This window comes from Leptosomus discolor, chromosome 2 (genome assembly GCF_034619465.1).
Source record: "Leptosomus discolor isolate bLepDis1 chromosome 2, bLepDis1.hap2, whole genome shotgun sequence".
Classification (NCBI taxonomy): Eukaryota; Metazoa; Chordata; class Aves; order Leptosomiformes; family Leptosomidae; genus Leptosomus; species Leptosomus discolor.
The window spans coordinates 26282777-26309996 of record NC_141392.1 but is presented as its reverse complement, the minus strand read 5'-3'; the positions used below and the strand labels follow the sequence as shown (position 1 = coordinate 26309996).

Genomic DNA, 27220 nt, shown 5'->3' with positions numbered 1-27220 from the left:
TACTTGCTTGGGTGCGTGTATACTGTGTAAAACTGTCATGAAACAGAGGCAAATCATCATAAATAACTCATTTTGTACCTGTTTGGGTACTATGTTCTGCAGAAAATCAATTTCAGAATATGAACCAATATCCACTGAATTTTCCACAATAATAGTATTGATGATAAAAGAGATCTTCATTGAAGAGAAAAGCGAATCGAGAGCATAAAACTCTCATACAGTAAGAAACTGCAGAAATGGATCAAAGATTTGACAGGAAGTTTAATGTGTACATAAGTAGAGGCTGACAGGAACATGCTGTGTGTGTCAAAGGTTCCAGTGATGGAAAACTGAAACACAGTGCTCACTGACCACAGCATGAGCCTTGACACATGTTGTAAATAACCCAAAGATATATGACTGCATTAAGCAGTGGACTGGTGTATTAACAGCAGTAAATCTAGAACAGCAGAAATGGTTGGCATAGAGTATTTCCTCTGATTAACAATTGTAACAGGCTAATAAGAGCATTGCAGACGTTTCAAACTGTACTTCTCAAAATGCTGTTAGAGTTTTCTTTTCTCTTTCAGAGTCGCCTATGTGGATACTGGTCTTGCAACAATCAAGCTAAAAGCTGAAGACTCTTGTGGTCGACAGCATCTCATTGCTCTGAAGCTAAATGCAAAGGTGAATTTGTGGGAGAAAATATTTTAAGGCTTCCTTGAAATAAATGGATTTTTCTTAATTCATAAGGATTTTAGAGAGTTGGTTTGTTAGTAAGTCTGTTCTGCAAGATAATGGTGGGAGTTTTTTTGAGAAATTTTTTTATAGTTTTCGGACTTTAACTATATATAAAATTGATACTGCGTTATGGTTATCTGTAAGAATCTTTTCATAGGAAACTGTGCATCACATGAAAAACATTTTATGATATTGCTATTATTTTACTGGATTACAGACAAAGCTATCTGGGAGACTTTCATTCATTATCACTCCATCCAGAGACTATGCATATAATAAGAATGAGAGGATGTTGGGTTCCTTCTTTAGCAAGTCTTGCTGTTAAAGCTATAGATAGAAAGATTTATGAAAAACTGACTACAGAATGGAGTTCCTTATGTTAAAAAAAATATTTCGTTTTAGTCTAGATAATGGCTGATTTTGACAGTGTTTTCAAAGTGAATCCACAGTGTGTGTGGAAGCAGAAAAATTTTAATTCTTCCTGGTACTTAAAACTGAATGCAAATTGCAAAGTTTCTTCATAGAATTTCTTGTTTCAAGGCATAATTCTCTCATCAGAAACTGAGTATCCAGCTGGATGGTGACAATTGTATGGCAATGGCTGTTGTGTTCAGAAAATCAGTCTAAGGTAAAAAGTAGATCCAAAAGTGTCTAAATACTGTTGTTTGGGGCTGTCCTTGGTCCATCATCTGCAGTAATAATCTTGAAAGGATGAGGAGTTGGCACAATATTGTAAGATTAAAATTCACCTTCACAGACGTCCTATATTCCTTTAAATACCAGGAGTTTTTTAGTTTTGCATAAGACGAACTAATTTTACCTTAGAGGGGGAAAAGAGGCCTGTGGAAAAAGGACTGTTTGGGAACTGAGGTTGCTAAAGCGTATTTTTTTTTTTTTTAAATAGAGTAAAACTATCCTACATGCACAGAGTAATGAATGCATAATTAATTTGCACATTAGTCCATTATTAATTGGAAAAAATATATCGGGAAGTATAATTATGGTCTATTTAACATGCGAGGAGAGTAACTAGACTGTGTTGTCATTTTTATAAGGGAGCTGCTGTCTCATGCCTAGTATGGCACTAGAAGTTAAGTGCAGCTTGTTGCCCCAAAGTTTTTTGTTGATTTTATGGTGGCTGAAGTATTTTAACTATTTTGGAAGTATAAAACTGCAGAAAATAAATACAGTGCAATACCCATGTTTACCAAGCAGCTGCCGTGGTCAAACACTGCTACACTTATACATTGGCTGATTCTGTTCAGCCCTAGCTGTCACTGTATGGTAAGGGGAATTGAGAGTACTGTTTTCTGTTCTTGTAAAAAACTTGTGTATTTTCTCTGAAGTTGAGACTCCGAACAGCAGAAGAAAGCACTGTCTAACAACTAAGGATATAGTGTAATAAAGAGACTAGATTATCCAGCTTGTCTATTGTAACAAGTAATCATCAATTTTTATGTATCATTTTTTTTCCCAAGTGATTGTTATGATGAAGGATCAATTTCTTGTCCTTTTTAAATGATGTCTGGCATTTGAAGTTGCCACAAGAGAAAATTTATGTGAAACGTGGGTTTGGTGACATGGAGATTTGATTTTCATTCATATACATACCAAATACATTTGAAAAGACTTTGAAGTATTTTTTTGAAGGGATTTCTTTTAATAACCTGCTTTGATAAAAGTATGCTTATTTTTGTTATGCTGTTTCTTTGATTAAGGTTAGTACGTAAACTAAACCTCTCTTCCCCAGCATATATTGCTGGCTCTTGTTGGCATTCGGGCAGATGGGTTTGTTCAGGCTTATCCTCATGCGTGCCATGCAGTGGAATGAGTTGATGAACCTGCCAACAGTGTTTTCAGGAAGGAACTCTTCAATAAGTGACTTCGGAAATTCTTTTTTGTAAGGTTATCATGTGTATCGAGATAATCCCCTAAATATTCCTTTGCTGTCATTCCTAGTGGTTCGGATGTGTTTTGAGAACCTTTCCTTAATGCATTGTCAAATGTTTCCACCTGTTATCCTTGGCTTAACGTGCTTTGTGTTAGGAACTGTCCTTTCAAAACTCTTGCTCTCTAGAAACTGCATATGTAACGTGTCTAGGAAAGTTGGGGCCATCAGTTTAAACCTGGAAGAACTGAGAGTGGTCATACCATAGTAGGGTATGTTAGCCAGATCATGTGCTACTCAATTTTGACTTTCGTAAATGAGGATATGTTGTTTAATGCTCAGATTACGTTTTGTGAAATAGTTTTCTGCTTTATTTGGTTGAAAAAGCCTGGTCCAAAAATCTTTATCCATTCACCATTTAAATAAATGACTAGACAATTTTTCTGAGAACAAAGCATGCATCTTTGCAAGTATAAAACCAAATAGAGTGGGTTTTATAGATCAGATTTCATTTTGTGTTGCGTGAGAAGTGGGTTTGGTGCTTGCCATTTCAGATCGCAAGAATTCAAATAGGCCATTGCAAGAATTTGCATGCCGTGTAGTAATCAAGGTGCTTTGGTAATTATCTGAATGATTTGGCAAGGTTTATGAAAATACTTTTCCTAGATAAAGTTAGCTGCATGCTCAAAAATACAATATAAATATTTTATCTAATAATTGCTTATGTTGTTCTAAAGAATAATAAGATGATTTCTGACATACGTTTGAACATACATGTAAAAACATATGATGTCATTGATATGCTCTGGTATAGTATTTTAAAATTCTGTCTCCTGGGGAATCATTCACCTTATTCTATGTAGGATTTCAAGGTCTAAAAACACTATGTACATACGTACAGCATCATTGTTGCATAGTTCTGGCAATTATCTGGTTCACACCACATTGTGTGCTTAAAGAAAATTTGACTAAAAATGCAGGGACAAAGTGCTGTGGGTTTTTTGGGTTGGATTTTTTTTTTTCAGTAATGTGAAGTTAGTAGAATCTGTTCTCAAGCATTTGTTCAAATGCACCCTGCAAAAGGCTGCATAAAATGAATTTACTTACCAAGAAAGTAAGCAGCTGGGTGGCTGGGATTTAAATGAGGTAGTCCTAAAACCAACCCTACGGAAAAATTGTTCTGACTTAGTTTGTTCTAGGCATACTTTTATACATTGAAAACAAGTTTATTTCTATGCAAGCCTTGAAGTATTTCATGAAAAATAATACCTGCAATACAAACCAGTAGCACTACAATGCCTACAATACAAGAACACTAACACTACAGTAAAAGAATCTGGAACAGCTTTTGTGGCTCTGCATTTCGAAGTTGTAACCACCTCCTGTCCAAATTAGCTGTTTCGCTGCACTTGCTCTGTCACTGTTACATGTCTGCCGCCAGTTTGATGAAGTGATAAAGCAGAAGATACTCAAGTTGTAGCACTTGTCTTCAGAAAGTAGGTACCCAGCAGAAGCCTCAAATGAAGGGAAATTAAAAAGCAAGTTTAAACAAATTTCTGTGAAATCCATTAGAATATTATTAACATCAAAGCAATGAAGAATGGATGCTCTAGGGAAGCGATGTCTCTTTTTTTGCTCTTTGCCACAGAGAACAATTTGAAACTAATTACTGTAGAACTACGTTTTATATAAAATAAAGACACATTTAAAACATTCTGATAAATTGATTGCCAGGTGTCTGATAACTAAGGACAGTGTCTATGTCTAGAGGTTTGCTTTGGATGGAGAATGGTTAGGGGAAGCAGCACAGCTGAGCTTCGCCTCTGTCTTAACTCTCTTTAATTCTGTGAGGAAGCTGGCACTTTTTTCGTATGTCTTCCCAAATAAGACTCTCTGTAACATTTTCTTGTGTTGGCAGTTGGTGCAATACTAATACAATTTCTATAAAACTGCTGTGTACATCACTGGTAGAATTTGAAAGGTTGCATAGGACTAAAGGAAGCAACTTCTCAGGTGAATATTTTGGATAGGTGCTCTTAGAAAGGACACAGTGTATTTGTAATTAGATGTTTCTTTCCTTTCCTACTTTATTTTTCAGAAAATAAGTTTTTTTTTCCACAGATTTCATTTTGGATGCTGAACAGCAATAGAATTTACTAGTGTAATGAATAGTCAGTGGTTATTTTTGGAGTTATCAAATCTTTTATAGCTTCAGTTTGCTTAACATGGATGTTTTTCCTTTTCCTCATTGCTACCTTTTATATTGGGATGGAGAGCAGGAGTTATTTTAATTTTGGGTGTATGTTCATTCAACTCTTTGTAAATAGTTAAGTACTTGCTCTGATTACTTTCAATTTCAAAATAAAATGTCAATCAGAGCAAATATTCTGGTTTAAATGGAAATTAGTTCTTGACTCATGAAAGGGTTGTTTGGGTTGTTTTTTTTTTTTTTAACTTTCCTATCCAGTACAGGTAATTGAGGAGAATTTTTTTAAAAATATTTGATGATTTTTGTCTTAGGTTCTTTTTTAAGGTGTCTTTGTGAACACTGAATGCAGAAAACTGTAATTGTCCTGCCTTTACTGAAAACTGATATATAAAAACTGTTTATATGTAGATTTCTTCTTTAAATGATAATTAACATTCATAACTATTTCTCAAAATGCTTTACATACTGTTTCCTCTAAGAGCCAAGTTCTCAAGATGCTTGAAGTGCTCATATTTAGTAATCAAATTTGGCAGCTGAGTATCAGTGTGACTTTAAATCACTGAAAAAGAAAACAACCCCAAAAACCCACAAACCCAAAACAAAACAATAAAAACAAAAAAGAAAAACTATATTTTCTTTCCCTCCTTCAGTATCCAACAGAGCCACCGGATTGTCTTGTGGATTTTCCTGTTCAGTTTGCTATTTCTTGGATGCCACAGGTAAACTGCTGTACTAAGCATTTTTTTTAAATAACTGAGATACATATGCAATATGTAGGTGGTAATGAGGGGTTGGGCTTCTTATTTTTAACTCCAGCTTTTTTCCCGAGTGCATTTTACTTTGTACACATGCTTATGTAAATGTAATAATACTGCACTTCATATTCCTTGGGACAGTGTTTTAAATATTTTCCTTGATATATAGATATACCTTGCATGTTGTATGCTTTGCACTCATACTGGCTGATCTGTTCCTGAGCTGTTCATACGGCTGAAATACCTTTAGGAATGACATTAGGAAGATATATGCACGAGAAACAGTTGTCTTATAGAAAAGAAGCACCCGCTAAAGTTGACAGACACTAAAAAAAAGGTGGTGCCCCAGTCTATTATCCTATATAGTCTTCATAACATAATGAAACTTTTTCAGATGCAATCAAAAGAACAACAGGAAAGTACTTAATAGAATTCTGATTTCATAGCTTAACTAATATTGTTAATATAAAGAGCCAAGAGCCATTGTCTTTGTTTAATCTCGCATTATTTCATGTATCTTTTTTCCTTAATAGAGCATGTGTACTTGATTAAATGGATTTAAATTGACCACTTAGATGTAAGTTAATTTGAATTATCTCTAGGAAATAGTTGATGTTTAATTTCATTTAATTCAGGAAAATAGATTTTACGTAAATGATTGCATTTCATAATTCTAACTCTCGCGAGGATTTCTACCCATCAATAAAGCCTGTCTTTATGGTACTACATTTACATAGGGAACATGGCTGAAAGGTTGCATCAGAATGAGTTTAAGGTGAGCATATAATTTTTACTGCGAAGCTCAAGGTTCTGTGTGTTACCTCAGATCCTCTAATAGGAGAGCTGGAGGAAATAACTGCAAGAATGGACCCTTGCAAATGAAAAATATATTTCGTTTCGCATGTAATTTTAGGTTTTGATTCTCTGGTTTGGAACAACTTAAACAGATATTGTTTTTCCCTTAAATTATGCTGGATTCCATATAGTACAGGCAGGATTTCAAGTACTACTTCTAACCTCAAATTTTGTACGCTCTTTTAATAGTATTTTATTAATTTTACAGCCTGGCAATTTATGTTGCCTCAAATTAACAACATTTCAAACATCCTTGGCAGTCATTGCTTCTCTGTGTTTACTGTTAGTAATGTTAAAGCTACTAGCTGGACTTAGGTTTTAATAAAATGTTCTTGAAAAACACAATATGAAGCAGCCTTCTTTGCCAAGTTAAAGGTGGGAGCAAATATATTAATATTGACACTACAGCCAAGTAAAAATCTGAAGTTAAAAATATGACATTCTAATGCTTGAGACCTTAAAATCTCTTCACAGTTAGAATTACCTGTGGACTGTTTGAAAACATGAACAATAGATGTTTGTATGTAACTGAAGACCCTGCTTTGAGATCCTGAGGTGCTAATTCTGGCTGCAGAGAGCCTGCTGTAATACCGAACCGAACACGAGCAACCTGTGCACTGTGCTGGTAGAAATGCTTTAGCTGTACGGTCTTTTTTGAAAATTGACCTTCTCTGTGTGGGTGAGATGAACCTAACACTTCCGGAACAAACGTGTGTAGTAATTGTGGAAATGGTGTTTATTTTCAAAATGCATGGAAATTGCCGTGAGCAGTCTTCACACCCTGGTAAAATAAGGGTTAAGCTTAGATAATGCTGAAACACCAATGGTGGCAGAATTTAGCAGGTCCTCAAATGCTGGAAAATTTTGGTTCCTAAAAGGGAAAAAGAACACGCTATGCCTATTTTCTACTGAAATAATCGGAAGTTTTGATACTGATAGGTCTTAAATTTTAATATTTGTTGGTCTTTAATGTAAAAATTGACAAAGCTTAACTAAAATTATGCAATTCCACTATTAGAATATAAACTCCTGTGAAGGAAAGTATAAATAGATTACAGGTAACTGATTTTTTTTTTTTTTTGGTTTCCCCTACCCCCCACCCTTGATGTGTGCTGTTGCCTATTACAGGTTCTTTTCAGTGCTCATGGACTTTAAACTTGAGGGGTTATTGGGTGGCTGTTTTTTTCCCTTTTTTTTTTGTTTTTCCTCCGTATAATAATAGACGTGGCTTTATGGCATCCATATTAAAAATGGGTAATTTTCCTTATGGTCCCTGTCTTCCTGCTGGGTTGATAATGTTTTGATGTATTTTTCTTTTGCTCTGATGAGAGGTCTGCTGCTGCTGCTCTGACATATTCATTTGGATGAATAATTATAACTTGCACAATGTCAAGCTGAAGATGGTAGGGTTTTGTGCGTCATGACAAGCCTAGTAGCCAGTGCAGGTGTCTCACAGCATGATCAGCAACAGCCAGTGTATTCTGGCACAGAGGAGACATTTTAGAGTAGTAAGAAATCAGCACCAAGGGCAATGCCGCTGCTGCTGCTACTGTTGTAAGTGCCAAATAAATGCAGAGTGCTTCTCAATGACAACTGCAAGAACATCTACTTATTTCAGTTATGTTCTTTTTCTAAATAACCAGATAAATGTGCTGTCTCCTCATTTTAGTACACACCATAAGCATGGTTCTGCAGTTTCAGTGCATCTACATTCTGCTGCCCTCCTATCAGGGTATTGTTTCCGTACTGACCACTGCCCACCTGGTTGGCTACATGAAGGTCATGAGAGTGGAAATTAATGACTAATGAGGTTACACAGCCAGCAATGAAACAGTAATACACCATTCAGAAGGTATAGTGGTATGAATGAGGTTATTCTTTAGTTATATTGATGAAAACACAGTAAAATGTGTCATAATTGAGCTTTTTCTTAGCAAAGGAGCTTCACAGACGCCAGCTTTATATGCATCTATAAATATAAAAAATAGAGATGGTTGACGAGACGCTTTATAAAGATTTCAGAGTGTTGTGTCTCAGTTTGATTTGTGCCAAGGAAGGGGAAAATTGTTAAACTACAGTTTGTGAGAAATAAACAGTCCAAGCAAATCTGAAGAATCATAAATTATTTAGGTGATACAGGTGATCCGTTTTCCAGCCAACAACTGTTTGCTTTATTAAACTGTATTTTATCTATGAATTCATAAAGGCACAACAAGTAACAGCACCTATATTTGAGGCTACTTTACCTTTCCCATTAGGAGGCTTTGCAGTTGTTTTAATTTTGGATTAGCAAATCTGGTATTAGGAAGAATTTTAGCCAAAAAAAAAAATCTCAGAATAAAGATCGTGTTTTAATCTTTTTTAAAAAATGCATTTTAATGAATTTTGTTGTATTTACCTTAATTAGAACATTCTTACTGCCATTTGATTAGTATTTAGTTCATCCAGGATTTGGAGCAGGTATTTGAAATTTGACAGAATAGCCATATAGGCATGTAGCACTTCTTAGAAGTTACTGAAAGGCTTCATGGATTCTATGGCAGGCACAGACTTGAGAATTTCTCTTTATTCTTCCCAGCCTCTGTGGCTCTAGAAATAACAACCAAGAGTAGAGTGACTTTTTTTTCACTCCTTGTTCCTTTAATTGAAGGAAACCGTGTATGAGCAATAGGGATAAACTTGGGAAAGTGTTTGAATTGGAGTAAAGTAAGAAAAGAAGGACAGAATTGGCATGAGGAGCTACCAGTGCTGAGATGGAGCTGAGAGTGCAGAGGATCGAAATGGAAACAAAGATGTTGCAGAACTACACAAGACCCTTCCCTGGTAGAAGAGGTGTGTGTTCCCTGCGGAAAGAGACAGGTCCAGCACAGCTGATTTTCACTGACCAAAGCAAGTGGTTTATCTCCTACCCCTTGTTGAACTGAATGGAGGATACATGTAGTCTGATTGCCCAAAGGTCAAAGTTTTCTAAAACTTTTTAAAAGTTTTAGAAAAAGTTTTACTTTTTTTAAACTTGAAAGTTTTTTTCTTGGGTCAGTTTTCTAAAACTGCTGGGGAATCATCAAAGTTGATACGTTTACATGTCTGTTTTCTTGTGAAGTAACCAGTTTAACCCAGTCTCTACAAACATCTGTTTTCAGAAGTTAAGATCACGGACCTCCAGATTAACATGAAATGGTTGTTCAGTCTCATTATATGTCAGGGTTTTGCCTCATAGAGCCTTGAATAACTAGGACTTTGAAGCTGAATATATGCTTTGTTGAGAGAGAAAACTGCTGAGCATCTCCTACAGTGCCTTTTCACAAGTCGTCACTAATCTTTTGTTTTCTGCGCTCACAACTTGAAATTTGAAAAATCAGTAGAAGTGTTGAGTGTTTAAAGCTACGACTATGGTTACGGGAGGTGATGGTCTAATAAAAGCAGTCCTCTTAAAGCCAGGTGAAGGGATCTCAAGCGAACTATGCCAAACTAGCATTTTCTCAGTCTCTTATTTTTCTGTATGAAAACTCGCTGAGGCCATCTAATCTGAAAATGCATTTTGGTGATGAGCTTGGTAATGTTTTTGGGCTGCTCGGTTGCTGCAATGGTCATTATAGAGAGCTGAAGAGAACAGGATCATTAAATCGTATCACTGTCACAAACTTACCAAGCGCCCACTTGAAAGTAATGAGATGTTCTGGGACTGCAAGGCGCACTCAGGAGCTGAGTGCTGTGACGGAGAGGGGGCCAGCTCCAGCTACTGATCTGGTAGGAGTTTACATTTGATGGGTCCTTCAGCCAGCCCTAGCTCTAGGCATCTTGTACAGCTACTGCAGGGTAAATAGTAGTAGTTAATAATTGCATCTCCTCTTGTGCTGCTTTGCTAGTCTAAACCAGTAAAACTCTTTTGATTTTGTCTAATGGTGGGCTCTCCATTCCTCATCTCAGAAACATCTTTGTCCTGGTGGTGGTTGGTCTACTTGAGAAGGTCTGGTCACAGCCAGGCGCAGTGTTTCAGCTCAGACCACGCCCTCACTGGTGCCTCTCCACTGCCCTTAATTAATAACGCCCGGCCAGCCTAGGGAGCAGGGAGCACGGCTGTGGGGGGATTGCTTTCCAGCCAGTGCAGGGGATGTCAGCAACCCCACAGCAGGGGGGGGAGGGGACAAAAAAGTAGCGTGGGATCAAGTTCGGAAAGACTGTGACAACCACCTGCACAAAAAACTGCGTTAAGTCAGGGTGGTTATTCCAGCACCGGCAGCTCTGCGAGCTGGGCGTGTGGGCAGCCAATGGCAGCATCCTTGGCAGTCAGAAACAAGGTTTATTCTGTACGTTAAAAATACCTGCGTTTTGTTTTAAGTCATTGCGAAAGATTAAACGGCCGCACTGTTCTTTGTTTTTAAATGGATGTTTTGCCTGCTGAGCATGGAAACCTAATGGATACAGGGGATGGAGTAACCAGCTGGGCTTTGCTCACGCTTTTTGGAGTCAGGGCAGCAGTGACAATATCATGAATTAGGGTTTTTTCCAAAGAATATGTGACGTATTTCATACAGATTCTAATGCATTTGTACAAAGGTGACCAAGACACGAGTGAGTGCTGTTTGACACTATTAACAGCTATCTTGGTGTAGTGTAGACCAAAAATAAAAAAGCATGGTAACGACAGCCACCTTCTCTAAAAGTGTTGGGCAATGACCAAAAATTACTTGGTTAATCAAATAAAAAAGGCAGTTTTCATGGTTTGCATGACAAGCATGGGATGTATTTAAATAGCTATAGGTGCCTTCATGTATATAGCAGGAGACAGCTGGCAACATCAATGAAACATGCAAATAAGATCAAATGAACAGTGCATTTAAAAAAAAAAAAAAAGATTTAACTACCTTTTTAAGGAACATCATTGAAAAATTACAATTAGTATTAAAATTAATTGGATTTTAAAACTTATCTGTGGGTTATAATCCCTTGATGTTTCTTTTTTCTAGTGAAACCCTTTGAATTCCCGGAAGATAAAGATAAAAATGATTATTAGAGGATTTATCTGTATGTGATATAGAAAAATGTAAAAAATCAAAATGGAAAGCAACTGTTGCAAGTACCAGAAAATTATGCTATTAATTTAAGTGTCATCAGAGCACAAAAGATCACATTTCAGGACTGTGTGAAAATTATTAAAATACTGGAAATAATAGTACTTAAGATGAAGATATTATACTCTAAGATGTGGTTAAGTGACTGACACTATTATATCACTTCAGGTATTATAAAAGTAACAAAATGCTTTTAAAGATAATAAGCGTTACATTTTGAGATTGGCAGTATTCACACTTTTCTGCTTAAGTGCTTTTCTACTTTAATATAATTTAATAACAGTGGGGAAAAAGTGTAGCATTTTATTTCTAAGCTACACCGTTTCTTTCTAAACTATGTATGCATAAAATATAAAAACTTACAACAATCAGATTTCTTCATCTGAGAATGTTCATATAATTTGCTTCTTTTTTGACCAGGTGAGATAGGGAGACCATAATTACTAAAGATTGAAGGGAACTGTTCCATTTATATTTTGTGTTCTTTATAGAAAAATAGTTCTTTAAGAACTGAACATATAATTTGCTTTTTTTTTGACCCCAAGAACTTGTTCCCAGGCCAAAAGATATATGAAATCTTGTTATCTTTTTTGTGGTTTTTGTTTTTATTTTTAAACATACTTTACCATCTCTTTACCCAAATTGAAGAAGTCTCATCAGTTCTCTCCTATCCTTCCTGCTGTTTACTCAAGGATTTCCTTGTTCAGTTGTGTTCTGTGTAAATGAATTCAAAACACACTTTGGTGCTCCCAAACAATTCTTCTTTTTCGACTCTGAATTTCTCACTACCAACCAATTTGAGAAAACAAGTTATCCAGGAAGAGTTTGTCTCCCAACGCTCCCCCCACCCTGTGTGACCCTTTACTGCTGCCTTTGTCTAGTCTCTTGACACCTTCACTTTTTCCTGGCACAAGTCCATCTCCCACCAGGAAGCCGCATTCTGACGGCTCCTCGTTCTCCTGGTCTGGTCGGACACCTCCCAGTTGCCCCACTGGCTCATGCCCATATGGGGCGTTACTCCAAACGGGACTCGCCTCTCTCCTCCTTCTCATTCTTCATCTCCCTTCGGCTCCCTAAATTCATGTTTTGCACCCTCCAGGCACCTGTGTTGGGAAGGGTGTTAACTTGGCTGCCAAGTGTTTTCTCTACGCGAAGAAGTCTTTCCCTGAAGAAATCGTTAACTTTTGTGCTCAGTGATGATTTAAACGCTCTTTTGCATTGCTGTTCTGTATATTGTCCTGTATAATGAAAGACTTTTCTGATTCTATCTAATCCACTCTCAAATACTGAAATCCCTTGAGTGTAATCCTCTGATTATCAGGTGGTTTCTCCTTCTCTTACCATATTTACATGGCTTGAAATGTAATGTTAAGTATCTGGTTTTATACTGCTTAATTTTGAGATAATTATGACATCGTTAGGCTATATTTCGTAGTCTTCAAAAAATAAATAAGCTGCTTTAGTTATGTGGATATTTCTGTGTATTTATAGTTGGTACCACTGCTGTGTTGCTCAGCTGAATTAGAGACAAAATATCAGTGTTACAAGTTTAATAGCAAATAAAGATGATATTTGCTTTAATTTCACAGTAGTTTGTTACAAGTTACAATGCAAATTAATAGTTGTTACCAGCTTTCAGAAAAGTTTTCTGAAAAGGAGCATAAAACACTATCAAACCCAGGTACGATGTAGGTATATCACAACGTGTAGGAACTACCAGGATTAGAGAACTTGTACTCGGGATCCAGCTGTTCTTCACTTGGTGTTTCGATGAAAAACACTGTGAGGTTCAACGTTTTATGCTGCCCTGACACACTTGGATGCATACTGGGTTTTATTGCTTTTAAATTACCTAGTTTGTTGTTTCAATAGTCTGTGTGGCTGTGGGTAGAAACGATAGACCATTTGTTTAAATTTCTTTTCTTAGAACTCCTTAATAGACGTTTATAATCAGTTCCTGGCAGCACTAGAATCGCTGAAAGAGTTCTGGGATGCCATGGATGAAATCGATGAGAAGACATGGGTGCTTGAGCCCGAAAATCCCACACGGAGTGCTACGAGAAGAAGAATTGCAATAGGTACAGTACGAGAAGATTTGGAGGAATACAGTGGATTTGAGAAGTAATACTCAGGGTGCTCTTTCGCTTTGTTTATCTGATCAGATGGTGCTTGTACTTAAGGCCAGCAAGACACAACTCTCTTATTTTACATATTAAAAAAATTAACCTTCCACAGAATACTGAACCTGTTTAGGAAATTAATTACAATTTTATGGTATTGCATAAAATGAAAGTTTCTGCAGGAAAAATACTGTCTATTTGGAAATGATGAACAAGTTACTGTCAAAAACTGAGGACTTCCGTGATAACTACAGAAAAATCAGTAGTTGTAAAAAATCAGCTTAGATGAAGCCATTATCTCATTCACGGATTCCAGATTTTTGTAACAGATCATTACTTTAGAGTCATCCTGTCCCGAAGGAGTAAAAGGAATGTTAGAAAGAAGTCAAAAGGGAGAAAAGGGGGTTAAAAGAGGCAGGTGGAAAGGACAAAGAAATAAGAGAAGAGAGGGAATTAGAGGCTTACAGTGTTAACCATCTGAAAAAATACCTTAATTCACATGCTGATGTATGGCATTTTAAGGTCTTTATATATACATATATATGTAGGATGAGGAGTCTTGTAATTGCAAAGGAGAAACTTGCCACTGTCAGAGGTTAGAAATAGGGGGGAAACGTTACCTTTGAAAGAGTTGTGATTTTTAGCTTAAATCCAGAATACCAATAGCACATTGTAGAAATCTGAGAACGTACAATGGACCAAAGTAGACCTAAATTGCCCCCAAAACCTGCGGAAAGGCTGATTGCCTGCAGAGTGAGGAAGGAAAGGAGCTAGTGGGGTGCTAAGTCTGCTTCTGCTTTGGGGGTGGACGGAGGGACAGAGAAAGTTCCGCAACTGTCTAAAATGACATGGGTCGGACCACAACTTGTGTTTGTGTGTGTGCAATCAGGGTGGCTTTATCTTGGTGCTGCTGTACTTTGACACAGACCAATGAAAAGGAAAGAAAAGCCTCAAAAAGCACCTCACATCAGATCAGTGGGGGCAGAACGAGGCTTTGAGCCCTGTGTTGTTGGTCACAGACAACCTTCAGTTATGACTAAACTTTGATTTCATTCATTCCAATTTCTTCAAGGAGGACAAGCCTAACGTACCTCTTAATTACAAAAAATGGTGGGTTTCACCTGTTTTTATTTAGAAGACAGTTTGCTCTGAGGTTTTTAACCTGGCTCCAGAATGTTTTTGAGCTGCTTGCCCTTTATGAATAGCAGCCCTTATGAGGATGATGGGGTATCTTGTAAAAGAAAAATATTTGCTATTACAAAAATATGCCATTGTTCACTCAGTCCAGGAGCATGCTGTGGAGGGGAATGACTTTTGGTGCTTAATAAATACTGTCTTTTTGACTATAAAAGATAATGAGGAATTAATAACAATCACCTCTCTACCTTTAATATTTCACTAAGATTTCAAACAGATTATGTCATCTAGCTTGAGTCTGATTATTCAGAAATAAGTCTAAGTGTTAAGGTTAAGACTAGTATAAAGAAATGCAAGACTGGCTGGGTTTTTTAAATCGGTTGCTATTTTTAATTACATTCCATTAAAGTTTAAATATTTAATATATACGGATACCTACTAACTTTATTATTTATTGTAATGAAAACCAGCCTGAATTAACCAATTTAGAACTGCTTTTTAAAAAAAAAAGTTAACGTTTCTGTTTTCAAATACTTGTCTGCAAAGCAAAGCTTCCCCCTGTGACTGACTCACCTTCTCATTATAGGAAACAATGTCTCGGTGAACATAGAGGTAGATCCGCGGCATCCAAACATGCTCCCCGAGTGTTATTTTCTTGGAGCAGATCACGGTGAGGCAGCAGACGTGCACACATGCACTCCCCCACGCCCCTTTCTCTTCTAGAATCTGGTCTCTGGTGAGCAGACACTGGTGTGAGCCATGTCAGACTCCTGGGGTAAGCTTTAATTCAGCTGAGCACACGTGTAGGGGAGTTTTACGCAGTAGCTGCTGGTGGTTTAGCGGCCAAAATCCACAGCGTGCTGGTTTGCTCCCTGACACTTTTTTTCCAGTGCTTTCCTAGCACGGTTTAGAGGGAACCCTGTGTCCTCCAGATGCTTGGCCAATCGTGTTTGTATCTTAATATTATTCTTTTTAAATTAAAGATTTACTCTCTATGTCCTAATAGCATTTGGAAATATTTTAAGTCTCTTACTTAGTGTCCCACAGCTTTTTACCAACTTTTAAGGTAACTATGATATTTTAAGTATTAGTTTTTAGTTTTGGGACTTCATTATGCTAAGAGCAGTCATTGACTTAGGTACCTTAATCAAAAAAACCCAACCCGTGCCTTTCCCTTCAGTGCTACAATGACAGAGGTTAAACGGGGCGGGGGAGGGAGCGAAAGGGATCCTGAAGATGATGTAATTATTCATGTATATTGTTTGCAGTGGTTAACCCTTTGAGAATTAAGCTGAACAACAACATGCACTTATGGTAAGCACCTTTACTAATACAGGTTTGAAATGGAAATGGTATTTGCCATTCCTGGCGTTGACTTTTTTTCCTCCTTCTTTCCCACCTGCAGGGATCCAGAAGTTGGTTTGTTACAAAACTTGAAAGACCTCTTAGAAACTGATTTTCCATCATGTGCTGTGCTAGAAAAAAATGTAAGTTGCTTTTTGTTAATCATTAGTCGTTATTTCTGAATAAGTAAAATTTAAATGGTCACTTTATAACTGCCAGCAAAAATAAAAGCCTTGGAAGAGAGGTAATTGGATTAATATATTGTCATAAGGACTTCTGAACTTCAAGCAACAATTGTCAGAGCTTGTTAACCTTTGATTAGAGTGCACACTTTCCTGTGGCCTTCGTAGCAGTAAGGTGATTAATAACAGGCTTCACTATTAAGAAGGAAAGAGGAAGTTCCAGAGTGGCTAATGAGATGCAGAAAACCCAAACATTCTGTTATGGATGTTGATGACTTAAGTCCTAATTAGGTAGAGCTGCTTAGAGGGGACAAGAGGCCATCCAAATACTGGTGCATTTCAAACAAACTTGAATTAATTCTTGACAATGCTGTAACAGTGGATTACTAGCTTTGCTTTCGCTTGTGAAATTTTTAAATTACTGTCTGACTGAGGTCTTGTGTCTAATGTCCAAATGTAATGACAAATCTGTGTTTGATCAAAAAGAAACAGTGGGGCCCAGGAGTATGGAAACGCTTGTAAAACCAGACGTAACTCAGTGAGAGGATAAAATAGTACCTAGTAAAGTCTGGTACTTCTAGCACCTAATCTCACTCTTTATGCCATAAAGGGACAGACACATTATTGAAGGCAAAAGTTTTTAGTAATTCTAAGTAACGAAAAACGCCAAAGAAAAGACAAATAGATGAACATGTTTTCTGCATTACCAGCCCTATTTCTGCCTTTCAGTCGTACTGTGAGCTAACACAGGTTGTGTTTGAAGGATTTTGCTAAGGACTGTGGAATCTGCTATGCCTATCGACTCGATGGCGCTGCTCCCGATCAAGTGTGTGATGATCCCCGATGCGGACAACCTTTTCACCAGGCTTGCCTGTATGAGGTAATGTAATTAATCGGACAAACTGCTCACTAACTCACAGATTCTAGAAAATAAGTCAAGTCCTTTCAGGAGTGCTACAACAGTCACTGTGCTTCCTCTTGTCTTCTAACCCACTATTCACACACAAGCTCTGTGGAAGGGAACCTGCCTCACTTCGTGCTTATACAGCCTCTGACGCAATAGGCACTGTGTCAGCTCTTGATCAAATGAACTCTGTTTGGAAAAAACCCTGTAATAGATTGTTCTTAAATTGATATGAAAACAATGTGAATTTTAATCCACTTACTTGTGTTGCAGTGGCTACAGGGTCTTCCTTCTAGCAGACAGAGTTTTAATGTCATCTTTGGTGAATGTCCATACTGTAATAAGGTAAGAAAATCCAGTGAAAATGAGCAATTGAACTAAATGGCGTGTGGCAGCTTAGACAAAGGAAAAAACTGTAGCAAAGTCACTTGTAAAACAGAATACATGGCTACTATCTTCCCTTTACACATTGGAATAAAGAGAGGAAAACTTGAAATTCCCCTGCATTCAGTGCAGGTTTTCTGAAACCGTATAAAGGCAGCTACACACATTACCAATCAGCACACTAGTGTCAGAGGAATTAAATATCACACCCCATTGTTTTTCATGGCACTTTAATGTTGCTGTAGCAAAGGTTCAGTTTAAAAAGAAAAAAGAGAATCCCAACATTTGTAACGCAAAACAGACTTGTACAAATCGTTCAGTGCATTTGGGGCTATTGAGTGCAGATATGGAAAGTTTAAGAGAACTTGCCTGGGACAGCTAAATATTGACAGTACTATTTAAAAAAAATCTTTTTCAAGCCACTGACACTGAAATCCTCAACGAAGAAACTCTGAGAAAATACTGCGTGATGGGAACACCGCTGCACTTACACTGAAGATGTTGAAACAGCGACATCAAAGAAAATACAAGGAAAGTACTATTAGTAGCAGAAGTACAAGTACAGCTATGCTGTAAGGGTATGTTTCATCAGTAAATGCAAGCCTAAATATAAGAGATATGGAAGGATTGGTGATGTCAGAGCCAGTTTCTTGCAGTGATGCTGGATGAGCTGTAGTTAAGGATTGAGCATGTCTCTCTTTGGATTCCGAGAATACTGCTGGGGGGTCAAATGGTGGTAAGTCTCGTGCAGTGTCTTTCTGTAGGAAAAAAAAAAGTAATAATATTGAATAAGTGGGCGTGAATCTGAAAAACACAGATCTCAAAGATGACACCAAGGTATTTAAGTTACCCTAGAGAAAGCAATACATTCCTACAAAGCCTTAACTCTGGAATTTGCAGGTGTAAGTGTATAACATTAGGTATGAGTAGTCACTTTCTAAAGAAGTGTAAGTCTATATTTATTACTGAAGTCAACAGCTGAAATTCTGTATCTTTAACTTGTTTCCAAAAAATGTATTAAGTCTTTACAGTGTTTCTGCTAATAAAGTTTTAGCCTGGACACCCTAGACGTTACTCTGAAGTTTGATTTGCCATTTTAATTTGTGTAAGTTTTTGCATTTCCTAGTGAAGCTAAAGTTCTCATTTATCACAGACAGCATCAACATGCTAGTAATGTGGGGTTTGTTTTAGTTGGATAGGGTGGTGGTTGGGGTTGGTTTAGGTCCCCGGAAGCAGTGTCAGCCTTAGCTTACCTTTTAGATCTCCATCTCTGAAAGGAACCTCCAAACACTATGGTTCTGTTTCTCACATATCCAAGACCTGACCATATTTTCCACTGTCCCTTAGAAAAATTTTCAGCTTTGGTTTTCTTTCCTTGATCCTGTTCACAATGTTACTTTTAACAATACACCCCACTTAATTTCAACCCTAGCAATACAGTTTTCTTGGTGAAAATTCAAAACCTAAATTGCATTTCTCCAATAGAAATTTCCTGTCTTCCTGGTTTTTTCCTCTTTCAAGGTAGTGACATTGTTTCTTTTCTTTTAATTAAATATAGGCCCTATCTGATAGATACTATTATGTCCAACATAAAGGCAGCTCGGAGTTTTTTATCTTATGCTTTTTGTTGTTTCCATATTATTTTCTAGATGCTACTTCTCTTTCCCAGTTTGAGGCTGTCCTGTCTCTCACAAGCATCCTCCCCTTCTTGTCCTACTCCTCTCGCTCAGGTGTTCCCCTTTCACCATAGAAATGTTTCTCTGTTTAATTTATACCTAAACTGTACCTGCCTTCCAGCAGCAGCAAACAAAGCAGACCCACTGATTCCTTCGTTGTCGCAGCTCTGTGATGTTTTTCTAAACATACTTCCCCAAAAGATAAACCAGGGAGAAAGATCTTTCCTTCCATGTTCTGTGTTCAGACCATTCGCTGCACTGTCTGTCAGTGGCAACAGGGTGGCCATCCCATCTCGGTGTCCCAGTTAAGTGCAGGCACCTCACTCTAACTGCTCCGGGTAGTCGCCTATCTGACGTATTTGGAATCGCTCTCTGGAGAATGCCTGACAGCCTCTCGGCACTCTTCCTGCATGAACCGTTGTTTCTTTTTCCTCTTTGTCCCTGAAGAATCCTCCTGAATTTTCATAACCTCAGTACTCTTAAGATTTGCTACGTAGCTTTCCTTTACCAATCACCTAAATTATGTGGGAAGTCTGCAAAATTAAACTAAGACAGTCCTGCCATTTTTTCCTTCTCCAGTTTCTCACTTGAACATCTTAAATGTTGTCTGACCTCCATTTTAACTCTTCCCTATTATGCACAATATTCAGTGAGTACCACAGAATGATTCTACATAGATGCAGCATTGTTAATTGTATTGGAACAGCAGCTTTTTCTTTAGAAAACTATTATCAAAACACAAAAATAATCTAAATATTAGACCAGTGATTTGTCCCTTTTCTGTAAAAATGTACTTTTCCTTCCACAAAAAGAAGGGAAACAACAAATCCCCAAGTTACTATCTGTCAAGATCTACAATCCATACTGTGTGCTTCTGTTCAAATAAGCAGGAGAAGTTACACCAGCTCTCTTTTTCCTATGTCATCTTAGAAACCTAAATGTGGCTCTTTCCATATTTACTTTTTTATGAGGTCTAAAGTAGCTTTTATACAAAATAAAAGGAGGGAGGAGATTTGTGGGAGAGATGTGCTACCTTTTTTTCTTCTATCTATTTTTCAAATTCTACATTTCAGGACTAGGACGTAGCACTGGTTTATCTTCATATTACCAAGTTGTATTTGTTACTTTGAGTCACTATTGTGTCAGGACTCAAGAGACTTTTCAGAATCCTCTACCTTACGATCAGCCAAAACATCGCCAAAAGTCGTTCTGCTCACCACTTTACTGCCTGATGCTCTCAGGTACAGCTGTGTTTTTTCTGCTTCACTCTCCTAGCTTGTACCGGAGTCTCCAGGCAGTGATCAGCAGACTGCTTGAAGCAAAGAATTGGGGATTAATAATAAAGCTATCTTTCAAGTTGCATTTTTGTGCTTATTAGAAATTGTCCTTGTTTAACAAGTTATTTTTCTATATGAAAGAAAAACAGGGTAGAATCTGTTAAAATATACTTAAACTCCAAAGAAAAGGAGCACAGTGTGATAACTAAGATGTACTTTATCCTGTGTTATTTTTACTAAAACCTTGATTAATTTTTTCATCATTTTTTTCACGTACAGTTGAAGAGTAAGACTGAATACATCCATTCAACCCTTCTATGCCATAAATTACCAATAATATTTGAGGTGAGTTAGTTAACAACTAAAATCCTCAGATTAAAAAGCCAGAATTTAGGAACTTAAAGAGTGCTATGAAGTTTTCCACTGTGCAGAAGAGGAAACTACGGTGATGTAAGTTCCTACCAAGCAAACAACAGGGTCCGCACAGGGAGACTGTCATTTCCCAACCCTGTTATCTGCCCACTGGTGCAGTACTTGGCACAGTAACTACAGAAAAAACTGGAGCGGTAGTTCGCAAACAGCATGACCATGCAACTACACCCATCTATTTCGCACCCACTTAGTGTACGCTTTGTTTGAGGTGGTGTGAGGTTGGTTTTAACCTCTTATTTTTAGAAAAGCTGATCTTGCTTTTGCAGGGTGCCATGACTGTTCTAAGGTAACACCAAAACCTCACCTTTTGTGGGTGCTCAGGCTGCTGAATTGTAGTGTGAAATTTAATTGGCTTCTCTTCAGCCTGGAATTGCCGGCACGCTGCCCGAGCACGAGGTCTGTTCAGGCAGTTAGAGTCTTCCTCTTTCACCTTCTTTTGCTTCTGTTGCACTGGTTTCGGTGAAGGCTTCGGTAAGTGAACCTGCTAATGTACAGACAGTAATTCTGTGTGCTGGAAAGAATTCAGTAATGTTCAGAATTATCACAGGTACTATTCTGATACTGGGACCTGTCAGGTTTGAGGCAGGTAAGGGTAGTGCCCTGTTTGCACTTTTTCCCTGGGCTTACAAGAAACTCGCGAGTTTCATGTTTGGAATAATAGAAGCCACTAAGCATATGCCAACGTCTGGAGTTAGTGACATAGTGCCTGGCTTCTTCCAAGCACTTTTCTTCCTTGCCTGCCCCAAAAGGTGGACGCTGAGGCAGCAGAGCAGGCATGCTCCCAGGAGATGCCATGCGTTTCTGCAGTGCCCACATCCTCACCTGCTGAGGCTCTGCTTGGGGAAGCATCCTGTTTAATTTACTTGGCTTTTCTTCACCCTGGAGTTGTTTGCCTGTTGCTCCAGTACAGGCTTTGCTTTGACGGGCATATTCTTCACCTTCCAGCTTTTTTTGCTTCTGCTGAACTGGTTTCGGTATAGGCTTTGGTAAGCGAACCTGTTGATGTACAGTGAACAATTTTGTATAGTGAAGAAAGTATTTGAAAAAGAAAAACATTCCATCTTCGGTACCAAGAACATCTAATGAGAGTAAGCTTTTATCTTTCTCAAAATAATTGTTTTCAGCATTTTAATTATCAATAAGTATCTTCCTCAAAACAGTACAAAGTTAGAGCCATGCTGCATTTGGGAAGCATGCTATAAAATAAACCTTGGTTATACATTGCAAAACATTCACTAATAACCTTTATTGGGAATGATGCCAGTAAGTCGCCGTTTGTTTCACTGACAAGCGGAGCAGAATGCATTTCACACCGCTGGACTGAGTCAAGCAGAAGTCTCTAAGGTAAAATAATCACTGCATCTTCTGACTGGGGTAATCTAAGAGTTAAGGCTTATATTCTTTTGCAGTCTTCTAAAATGTAAATGGGGAATACATGGTGAATAGTTGCATGAGTTAATGCAAGTTTTTCCCAGTGCTGCTCTAAGCACTAAGTATCGAACGATGTCTGGTTTTGGCTTTTGTAACTTGGAAGACAAATGCAGCCAAAACACAGGCTGTATGCCGCATGCCTTTGGTACTTCTGGCACACTAATAACTCTGTAACTGTACTGTTTGCATATGGTCCTCTATGCAGCAGCTGTATCTGAATGTAGCAGCTAAAAAAGAAATAATGGGCTGCTTTTTTACACTGCAAATTAAATACATACAGGAGATAGAAACTGCACAAACTAAATACCATTGAAAGCGCCAGTAGGCACTTCATATGTTGCTAGTCCAAAGCACCTTTTAAGAACATAATCCATAGTTCCGCTCTGTGCAAATTATTAATGTACCTCTTCTGAACAACTAGAGCTGGTTTCAGTCTGACTCAGGACCTGACACTGCAGATAGCCCAGAGCAATGGAGTTGCATAGGTGAGGCTTAGTGCCACACTGGCCCGACGTGGTTCTCCCTGCATCACGGCACCATGCAAGAATCACTAACCCTGTTGGCAGCTGACTCCGGTACCTTCTCGATGTACGAGTAGCTTAAATGACTACAGGACTTCCAGCACTCGTGAAAATATTTATTTCATGCCTAAAACCTCCTGTATTCTGTACTGATAAAAATTACAGGTTGGTAGTGATGTAATTATTTTGTACTATGAAATCTACAAAATCCACCAAGTAGTTGGCTGGCCTTACCACATTTCATTTGGCCCTAACACTAGCACTGTCACTGTCGGTGACAAAGCTGAAAATATTTATTCAGTGCCAAAAACTGTGATAAACAAATTTGAGAATTAACACAATTAGTATTTATCACCTATGTTTTGTGTGCAATTGAAGCAAAGAACCAGGATGTAGCCGCTGTTCCACTTCTTGTTGATTCATGTACTATACAGGGAGCTGCATCTTAAAATTCACATTCCTCTTCACATCACCTTCAAGGGGCTAGTGTTACAAGATCCCCTTATTGGTACTTACAGGTGTTTACTGGTCTTCAGAATGGAATTAACCCAAAATCCTGTCTTTCCTGTGTACCAAACTGGTACAGGGGAATCAGACAGGTCACCTGGAGTCAGATTCTGCTCGTAAGCAAGAAGTGAGGAGACTGGATTGTTTGTAGTGGCTCCCACTATTCTTAGGTTGCCTCTTTAATGGGAGAAGTGTTTGGTGAATAAAAGGAGAGGTGGAAAGGGAATACAGAGATGAAAAGAGACAGACCGAGGATAACTACAGACAGTACTGTGAAGAGATGCAGTGGGAAGTGCCTGCCTGTCATCGAACACTTTGTCAGGGCTGTAGCACCAAAGTGCACCAGGCCTTGAATATCCTCCACAGCCAATAACCACAGATTGAAAAACTGCATTTTCTGAAAACAGCCGTAAGTTTAGAGAAAGTCCAGTTATCTGCTCTCTCGGCTTGTATTTACGTACTCCTGAAGTCCTTTGAATCACCCTAGAAATTTCCTTTCTGCAGCTGTTTTGCAGTGAATGTTACAGGAAACTTGTACATGTAAGCAGCAGAACTGGCTGAAGAAACATACTCAGGCAAAAAGCAAGTGATTGGTGGGGCAGTCCTAGCATTCTCACTGCTCGAAGAAGCAAGACACTCACCATTAAAAATTTCTCTGAAAAAGTGATGACAGGTGCCAAGATTTAGAAATATGCAGACATACTCTCTCTCTCTGATCTTGTTCTTGGCCATCAAAACCAATTCTGCTTAGTCCTACAGCACGAGTGGTGATAACTGACACTCCTCATTCACGGACTTTTTCAGTGGGGTGGTGCACTTGCAAACAGCAAGTGCTACAGCAGCTTTTACAGCCTGGAAGGTCAGGATCATCTCTTATGCCAGCATACTGTCAAGTCTTAGGTCAGGCAAGAAGAAGAAAATAGATTTACTATTCAGTATCTGACTCTTAAGAAACTGAAGACTCTTGTGAACCAGAGATCCAATAGGATCAGCTGGAGATCAGTTCACAGCTATCTGATATTTCAATTCAGTTCAGAAAACAGTACAAACTTTTGATAAGCTTTTTTTTAATTAGTGAGGACAAAGTGGTCACCACCATAGCAAGAGAAACCCTGTCACTGAAATAGCATTCGGTTTTGTTAAAAGACAAAAAAGTGATATAACCAGAAGTCAATAAAATTGCTAAAATAAGTATCTGCAATCACCAAGATCAAAACCCAGTGCCTTTTTATTAAACATGAACTTTTGTTCTGCCTTCCATAATACGTAAATAGTGCTGACAATTGGTTTGTAAGGCACTTGCTACAATAAAATGTAATTGTATCATGAGAGAAAGGTGACAATCAGGAGATCATGAAAAAATTACATATTCTCACTGGTGGTTAATTAGCCATGCAAAACCCCCTCAAACAGATATTCTCTTCTATTAGGAATGATTACTATGCAGGCCTACAGATGTCAATACCACAGTCATTCAAATACTTCTTTCCCTACTAATTGAAGGTTGTAAAGCTCTGGTGCCAAGGTTTTGCTTCCAAAGAGCTAATTTATGACTAGAAGGATATTTTATGTCTTCAGTTGCAGCAGCTACAAAACTCAGCAAATCAGAACCATCTGTGCACTGATACTTGAATCACCATTCATCTAGCAGCCTATCAGTCACATTAGTTTGCATCCTGCATTCTTGGCTCACGTACACTTGTGATGGTCCAAAGTTCACCAGAAATATTAAAAATGAATGGTACCCTGACCCCGCCTTATTGCACACACATCAGAGAGAGAAACAGGGCTTTTGCATATGGGGAGTTTTGAGGCAGGGGTACGATGGGACTGACATTTCACAGCAAGTCCAGTAAGACTGCTAATTACCTCAATCCCCACATATTAAAACATGGTTTTATTAACTACAGTTTCCGACTTAAAAGGTACGAAAGGAAAATATAACGCAATAGCTGTCAGTTTTGAAATTCTGTGTTAGTGCATCACATAGCACTGCATACCAATAACAGAGTTAAATCCCAGAATCATACCTCCTCCACATTAGCAGCTGCAGGAGTATAAAGGCAAATGACAAAGAACAGTCTGAAAGCGAGAAAATGAATTAGCTTTCGCTAATAAAGGTAACTTTGCTTTTAATCTGGAATGAAGGAAAAACCTGGCATTCAGGCTTGTCTTCAAGATGTTAATGAAAAAAAGTCGTCGACTTCCCCATTATCCTGAAAGTAAGTCGCACTACACAGACCTACTGCTTTGAAGCGAGAGCCTGTAGGTCAAAAGGACTCATGACAGTTCTTCCTCCTTAAGGGCTGGCATCCCACTTTTTAGCAAAGCCAGGGGAAACAGGAATTAACAAACACGGTGTATTTAAGGCAAAAGAACTGCTGTGTCAGTCTCATTTTGAGATCTTAAACTATTTCCTCTTCTACAAAAGGCAACAAGGAGATGTCAGAAAGAATCCCAGAATCGTCTTACTTACTTTTGACACTTTAGCAGCACTGTGATTTCGCATGCATGCTGCGGCAGAAAATTCCAGAGGGCCATCGTAGCGAGTTGTTCCGCTTGACTCCAGTCCATCCAGCAGGATTTTCTTGAACATTTGATACTTTGGCTTCTCATCATAAGCCAAGCCATAAACACATGCCAAAAACTTGGCTATTTCACCTGTGGAGCATATTTTAACGCAACTTTCACTTGGTGTGGACCTAGAACTTCAGAATGAATTTAATTCCAAAATGGATGCAAATCCTACACTGCCAAACCAAATGACACAATTTCAGCCGAAGACTCACTCAAAACACAGAACTGACAATATCTTGTCTTTTTGAGATGAGAAAAGAAAGAGATAGACTTGGATAAACAAGCTAACCCTTAAGTGCTATGTCTTGTTATGCACATGCACTAATTCATGTAGTACCAAAAGCTGTCCAAGTATAAAAATTCATCAAAATACTTTCATCAACAAATATTGATAGTTCCATGTAAAACAGAAGTATTTTCTATTTGATAGATCATAAGACCCCTTTAAATATTAACTACTCTCAACAACATTATTTTAATCTGCATAGATATTATACTTCAAGTGCTTTGGAAAAAAAAACAACTTTTTTTTGTTTGTTTTTTACTTCTAATACTTGGACAAATATGGTTTGGAGATTACATCCTAACCCGATCTAACAGCAGCGTAATTTTGCTATCATTATCGAGTGGTTCTAGAAACAGGGAAACCACTGAATGGACAGAAATAATGCTATCAGGAAAAACATATGGGGGGGATCAAACTTTTCTTTCAGTTGGAGACTCAAGTGTATCCTAAAACCAAAGCACTCCACCAGGTATTAGCATTTGGTAAAATCCCAGAAGTAAAGATTTAAGTATGTATACACGTCATGAATGTATTTTATGTAATACATGACGCATTCCAATAATTCCACTGCAGAAATGCTATGAAAATAAGTGAATAAATCAAAAATAGAAACTGAACTTTGAAGGAAGTTTGGCGTTCTCCCTGGGTATTTCAGTGAAGGAAGAAACATAGGACAAGGCAAACCTTCCATTCATTTGCTTTTTCAAACTTTGATTACTAAGCAATAAACCTTTTGTAAACAGTTGCTTACTATTTCCACACTAACAGCTACTTCTGTTTCTAAGATAGCCACTGCTTCCGAACACCTTGGATTCCATGTGGCTACGATCCCTTATGTCACTCTATGGCACACATCGCAGGTGAGACTGATCAAGATTTTTGTACTACCACACACCGGGGTTGAAAATTTAGCCATCAATGTTTATTTCGCCTACTTAGTACT

General features: G+C 38.0%; 2 protein-coding genes across 3 annotated transcripts in view; one reads left to right on the top strand and one right to left on the bottom strand.

The window, feature by feature from the left end:
- Positions 1-18025, top strand: part of FANCL (FA complementation group L) — a 30832-nt gene extending 12807 nt beyond the window's left edge. Inside the window, exons 6-14 of the mRNA XM_086460798.1 lie at positions 570-666; positions 5468-5536; positions 13427-13577; positions 15343-15426; positions 16025-16070; positions 16162-16243; positions 17046-17162; positions 17460-17531; positions 17990-18025. Coding sequence (XP_086316924.1) covers positions 570-666; positions 5468-5536; positions 13427-13577; positions 15343-15426; positions 16025-16070; positions 16162-16243; positions 17046-17162; positions 17460-17531; positions 17990-18025 — 754 coding nt within the window. The remainder of the gene's footprint in view (positions 1-569; positions 667-5467; positions 5537-13426; positions 13578-15342; positions 15427-16024; positions 16071-16161; positions 16244-17045; positions 17163-17459; positions 17532-17989) is intronic.
- A 60-nt stretch (positions 18026-18085) lies between these two features.
- The window catches only part of VRK2 (VRK serine/threonine kinase 2), a 45458-nt gene continuing 36323 nt past the window's right edge, over positions 18086-27220 (bottom strand). The window contains exons 10-13 of one of the 2 annotated variants that reach the window (XM_086460797.1): positions 25891-26075; positions 21778-21957; positions 21260-21436; positions 18086-18328 (exon numbers count right to left, since the gene is read on the bottom strand). In XM_086460797.1, coding sequence (XP_086316923.1) covers positions 18086-18328; positions 21260-21436; positions 21778-21957; positions 25891-26075 — 785 coding nt within the window. The remainder of the gene's footprint in view (positions 18329-21259; positions 21437-21777; positions 21958-25890; positions 26076-27220) is intronic. The other variant, XM_009946090.2, reaches the window with a different exon arrangement.